Raw genomic sequence first — 6,000 nt, 5'->3', positions numbered from 1 at the left:
AAAAAAAAAAAAAAAAAAAAAGGAGTTTTTAAACATGTTTATTTTCTATGCACTTTTTTTTATTTAAGTGATAGTTTAATTAATAAACATGTCAAGTTTATTGCTGCAGAGGGTTGCTCTTGGTTTGTTCTGAGGCGGGGGGGCCGTGCCGCGCCGGCGGAGCGGGTGCGTGGGGTCGGGGGCTGATGATGGTGGAGATTTTGGGGATTTCCCTTGTGCAGTCACGGAGCTCGTGCTCCCGGTCACGGCTCGCTGCGGGGGGATGTGGAATTGGGCCGTGCTGGTGGGCGGAGGAGCCGCGGCCCGGCTGCGATAGGAGGGGCTGGGTGAACGTTAACCGCCCGCTGCCTGCCCTCCTGCCCCCGGGAGCTCCCTGCGGGCTGCACGCTGCGCCATGGCCACCGCCAACGACAGAGCGGTGCTGCAGAGCATCTTCAACCCCAGCACGCCCTTCGGGGACATCCCCGGGCTGGATGAGGACGAGGACGTCCAGCAGGAAGGTGAGGCGGACGCAGCTTTGGATTCCTGCTGGAATTCTTTGCCGTCGGCGGGGAGGAAGGGGCTCTGCCTGCAGTGAGCGCTTCCCTCTGCCTCCCCGGGGCTGGGGGTTGGTGGGGATGGAGCTGGGGCGGCTCCGGGTGTGGGACAAGGGACGTTTCTGCCTTGACACAGAGGAGGAGGCCTTCCCGCCGGAGCTGCTGGAGCAGGTGCGCGACCTGGAGCTGCAGGGGGTTTCCGCCGCCGAATCCGGAGATGTGAGCGCGGCCCTGGAGCGGTTCAGCGAGGCCATCCGCCTGCTGCCCGAGCGCGCCTCGGCCTACAACAACCGGGCCCAGGCGCTGCGCCTCAAGGGCGACGTGGCAGGTAAGGAGCGCGGAGCCGGGCGACCAGGCTCGGGGCCCGAGACCGCCCCACATCTCCCTGCTGCCTCTCACCCCGCCCAGGTGCACTGCGGGACCTGGACACCGCCATCCGCCTGGGCCGGGGCTGCGGCCGCGCTGCGTGCCAGAGCCTGGTGCAGCGCGGGCTGATCCGCCGGCTGCAGGCCCGCGAGGACGACGCCCGGAGCGACTTCCAGCGGGCGGCACGGCTTGGCAGCGCCTTCGCACGGCGGCAGCTGGTGCTGCTCAACCCCTACTCGGCGCTCTGCAACCAGATGCTGAGCGAGATGCTGGGGCGGCTGCGCAACCCCGACGTGGCCGGCAGCGACTGAGGCCTTTGGGTCCCCACCTTGGCCCGAACTCAGCGCAGGGCTGTGCTTGGAAGGACTCTGAAGGTTTAGAGGAGCCGGCGGCACGCAGCTGCTCCCTGCTGCATGGCTGCCATGGGGAAAGCTTCCTGCACCTCGGCTTTGTCGTGGCTCTGTTCCATTGCAAATAAACCTCCCTGGCTGCCCAGCGGGTTCTGGCTGTGGTGTTGTGGGCATTTGTAGCATCGCTTCCAGCCCCACTGCATGTGGAAGCAGAGAAATGGGGGTGTGGGGATACCCATCCTCTAACTGAGTGCTCTGGGTGCTGAGTGCAGCAGGACCAACACCAAAGCTGCCGCTCAGGGCTGGTCCTGCTCGGTGGCAGCACCCGTGGTGAAGGGATGCTAGGGGCCAGGTTTCTGTGCACAGCTGCCCCATAGGGGGAGCAGGATGCAGTGGTGATGCTCCAGGTAAGGTGTGGCCTGGCTGCATGCTCCAGCCGTGCTGCATGCTGGGGTGACAGGGACTGGCTCGGGGATGTCCCCATGTTCTCGCTCCACCTGCTGCCGGAGCCTGCCCCTGTCTGCCCGCTGCTCGGCCTCAGGCCCACTGGGTGAAGCCCTGGTGTGGGGATGGCCCCCTGGCTCTGATGCATCATGGTGAGGAGCCACTCTCCTCCATTGATGGCAGCATGCGTGCTGCAGGAGGACAAGAGCCAGGCCCAGAGAGCAGCCCCTGGCAGCCCTGTGCCTCTGTTTGCTGCCCAGGTAAGCCAGATGCCCGCTGCCAGGGAGCAGTGACCCTGAGAGCTCCTCCTGATGCTCTCTGTGCTGGTGCACACCAGCATCACCTGTGTGGACCAGGATGGGTGCATAGCAACCACAACACCTCCAGATTCTTCCACCTGGATGCCAACAGTTTGCTCCGTGTCATCCACCACCACCTCCGTGCCCACCACCATCCTCTGGGTCAGCGCTGCCTCTCAGGTGGGTGCCATAGGAGGTGGGTGCAGAGCCAGATCTTCTCTGTTTGTTCTTTGCTGCATTCTTTGCCAAGGTGAAATTTCAGGAGCCACAGAGCGTGGATCTGCGCTCTGGAGCCCGTTAATTGTAGCTGATAATGAAAGCAGGCTCCGGAGAGCAATGGTCCAGCTCACAGGTGGCTGTGGTGGGCTGACGGGGCTCTCAAAAACTGATCCATGTCTGCAAGCACAGCCAAGTGTGTTGGGCAGCGATACCAACAGGTCGTGTATCTATACAGGGGAAACTTGCCGTGTTCTGTTCAGGCCAATCTGCAGCTCAGGGTGGCTGCGCCCATTTCTTTCCCAGGAGTTTAGGATTCAGGTTTGTAGCCCTAAGTCCCACTCTCTGATCAGACTCACTGCATTTTTTACACCTTAGAACCGCCCTGGCACGCTGTGGGCAAGGAGTCAGAGCAGTGCACTCTTCCATTTTCCCTCTATTGAGAACTGAGCTCTTAGATGCTTATTCTTGGCATTAGTGTGCACACCTTCGGCTGAGACCCCCAGAAACGTGCACCCTCTCAGCTTCACACCGAAGCGATGGTGGAGGAATAATGGCGAGGAATAGGAGACTCTGTTCATGACATCCCGACTCGTGCCACGAGATGGTGCTGCGGGTTAGACCGAAGGAAACCCTCCTTGGCAAACAAGAGTAAAATACACCAGCTACCAAAACCAACCCGACAGCGAAGAGATGGGCGGGGAGCAGCAGTTCTTCTCTCAAGGCACACGGGGGAGTGCGTAACAGGGTTTCCAAATCCCTTGTTGAAAGCAATCTGATGAACGAGGGCTTACCTGTGTTCCCCAATTTGTGCCACACTATGCATCCATGAGAGCCCTGCAGATTGCAGGGGCTAGATGAATGTTAAGGGTCCCCTCCAACTCAGACAATCCTGTGACTCTATGAATGGGGCAAGAATAGCGTTGTTTTACTTTGCCCCTGCAAAACCCTCGGCTTAAACTTGTTGTCTGCATGGCGCGCAGTCAGGGTTAACGATCTGTGTCCACGAGCCAGAGCCGCAAACGCGCGTTCTCTTCGACGCTGGGTACTTGAGCCACCTTCTCTATTTACAGCCTTTTTTCACAGGCTCATTTACTTGCTTAGTTGTTAAAGTACGACGTGGCTGACAGCCAGGCACAAGGCTCGGTTTCTCCAGCTCTTTCCTAACTCCGTCTCTCTGCTGTATGTGCCCTGTCCCTGACAGCCACAGCCATATGTTGCTCCTTGAAGTGTTTTCCTTGCGTGCGTTGAGAGGCGAGTTACTGCACGTGAAACCGAGAGCTCGCGGATGCGAACTGCTCAGATGGTTTTCATCCCTTCGCCCTTCCGCTTGCAAATCCTTCCTCTTTCTTCTCGTCCCATCGTGCTTTTAAAATGCTTAATAATGAGCTGCTTGGTGGGTTGTTTTCTGCTGGAGGCTTGTTTTCCGTGTCAGGCTTGGTGAAGAGGGGGACGTCACTCTGGGATACGTGGCTGCTCCTTGTCGTGTTCTGTCTTCCAGTATCTCTGGGCTGCCTTTTCTGGCAGGAATTCAGCAAAGCACTTAAGTCAGGGAATTAAGTGCAAGCCTGATGTTAAGCATAAATGAGTGCTATTTGTATTGGGGCCCTCGCACTTCTTTCTTTGTGGCAATGGAATATGCTTCCATGAAGGTCCTCGGTGCGTCAGCTTTCGCATCAAACTGGGCATCTCAATGATGATGCTGTGTTTGCTCTTTGGAGATGTGCGAAGCCTCAGTAACTGAATGCACTGAGGAGCTGGTTCTGAACACGGTGATTGGGTCATTCTCAACTGGTGAAGTGAGAAAATGTTACAACAGAATGTTTTGTTACCTGTGAGATTTTCATGCATGTAGAATCAGAGAATGGTTTGAGTTGGAAGGGACCCTCCAAGGCCGCCTGGTGCCACTCCCTGCAGTGCACAGGGACACCCACAGCTCCATCAGTGCTCACAGCCCCGTCCAGCCTGACCTTGGCTGTCTGCAGGGACGGGGCACCACCGCCTCTCTGGGCAACCTGTGCCAGTGCCTCACCGCCCTTAGTGCCAAACCTTCTTCCTTATATCCAGTCTGAATCCCCCCTGTTCTAGTTGGAAGCCATTTCCCCTTGTCTTATCAATATTTATTTAACACGTGACATGTATGGGTGAAGAAACCCACCCCAAAACTCCAAATTAACTGTGTTCCTTAACGCTTTGCCCATTTGTCATTCTGCAACAGAGCGGCTGAACCAAACCAGAACTAAGATGGCCCAAACAGCAAATGTTCTCCTATTAACCGCAAATTAGCTCCGTAACAATTGGCTTATTTAAGGTTAATAATTAAAAGGAATGCCTAAGTGGAGATAGGTAAATAAAGGCCTGAAGTCTATTTTTCCCTTCTGAACAAAACCAGTGAGAGTCACAGACAACAATGGGTGGTAACGTGGGGTCAGGTTTCCCGGTCCCTTTCCCATACACGGAGGTCACATTGCATTCCCAATGGGCATCGCCCAATCTGTTCAGTGCTGGGGGCAGGTAACACTGCCCTGATGGGGCTGCATCAGAAAAGGTTCTGCAGGATCGAGCTCGGGATGCCCAAGGCCAACACTTCATGGTGAAATGTGACCCAGACATCGCTATACTAATCTCTGGACAATAATACAATGAATAGGAGCAGAACCCTGAAAAACAGGTCTGTGAAACTGCACGGAGATGATTGCACTGCTTTATTTGCTCAGGGTTGCGTGTAGTATTTGCTCTTGGCTTTACTTTAATAATTGTGACATCTGGTATTGATCTAAAAATAAGGAAGTGCACCTTATTAATCAGCAGATCTAAGAGACACATCCAGCTGCACTCAGTTCCTCTGTAGCAGGACAGGCGACACGTTGTGTGTGTACAGATCTCGGCTGTAACGTGGCTCTAATTACCAAGCCTTTGTTTTCTCTTATTCTCAGGCTCTAAATTGCTAGAGAAACATCACAAGAAATGGGGATGCATGAGGGAAAATTTGCCAAAGTGGGCAAACAGGAAGAGTGCTACGCTTGAGTAGGTCGAATTTACACAAATATATTTATTAGCGGGAGGTGATAATTACTTCGGATTGTTCTTGCTGTGGTTCATGCCATTTGCTTGAGTCACGAATCAATGAGTAAAAAAATAAAGCTGTGCCTGCTTTAGAGGATGGGACTCAGATTGAACCAGTTTCTCGCGGGGTTTGTTTGGGTTGGTTTGTTGCCACGTTTATTTTTCGTTCCCGAGCGGTACGTTCCCATGAAAGCACTGCTGCCTTCCCCTTGATTGAGTTAATCTTTCGTTAACATAAATCGTGCATCTCCCATCAGACCACGCCGAGCTTTTGCCACGGTGCAGAGCATCATGTGCTGCCCAGCAATGCGCCTCGTGGCAGGGGACAGAGGGGAAAGATGGAGCAGCTCTTTGGGGTATGAGGCTGCCCGGGGGTGAGTTTGTGTAGGGAAACGGGGAAATGCGAAATGCAGGTGTTGCTTGGAGTTTGTGCCTCGTTATCCAGGGTCAAGAGGCTAATGGAAGTGCAGCTCGAGCGAGAAGATCTTACCAAAAAAAAAGAATTAAATATTTACCGGGTGAAAGCAATGCCAACTGGCAGATTAAATACGCAGTCCCTTTGTTATCATTCCAGTAATTCCAGAACAAAAAGTCAGAGCCGAATGGGGAACCCAAGCTGTGGTGCAAGCCTTGCACCTGTGCAAAGCAGGGAGGGACGTGCTGCCCGCAGCTCCCCAGGGAACAGCAGCCCTGCAGGCGCTGCCGTTGTTTTTCCGCATCCTT

General features: G+C 54.8%; 1 protein-coding gene across 1 annotated transcript; it reads left to right on the top strand.

Moving 5' to 3' along the window:
* Nucleotides 58-1,415, top strand: TTC36 (tetratricopeptide repeat domain 36). The gene is made up of 3 exons (XM_021376330.1): nucleotides 58-500; nucleotides 673-864; nucleotides 945-1,415. Exons 1-3 carry the CDS (start codon nucleotides 395-397, stop codon nucleotides 1,211-1,213), a joined length of 567 nt encoding a protein of 188 aa, XP_021232005.1. The 5' UTR covers nucleotides 58-394; the 3' UTR covers nucleotides 1,214-1,415.

The sequence above is a fragment of the Numida meleagris genome, chromosome 23 (genome assembly GCF_002078875.1).
Source record: "Numida meleagris isolate 19003 breed g44 Domestic line chromosome 23, NumMel1.0, whole genome shotgun sequence".
Lineage (NCBI taxonomy): Eukaryota > Metazoa > Chordata > Aves > Galliformes > Numididae > Numida > Numida meleagris.
This window is presented reverse-complemented; position numbering and strand designations above follow the sequence as displayed.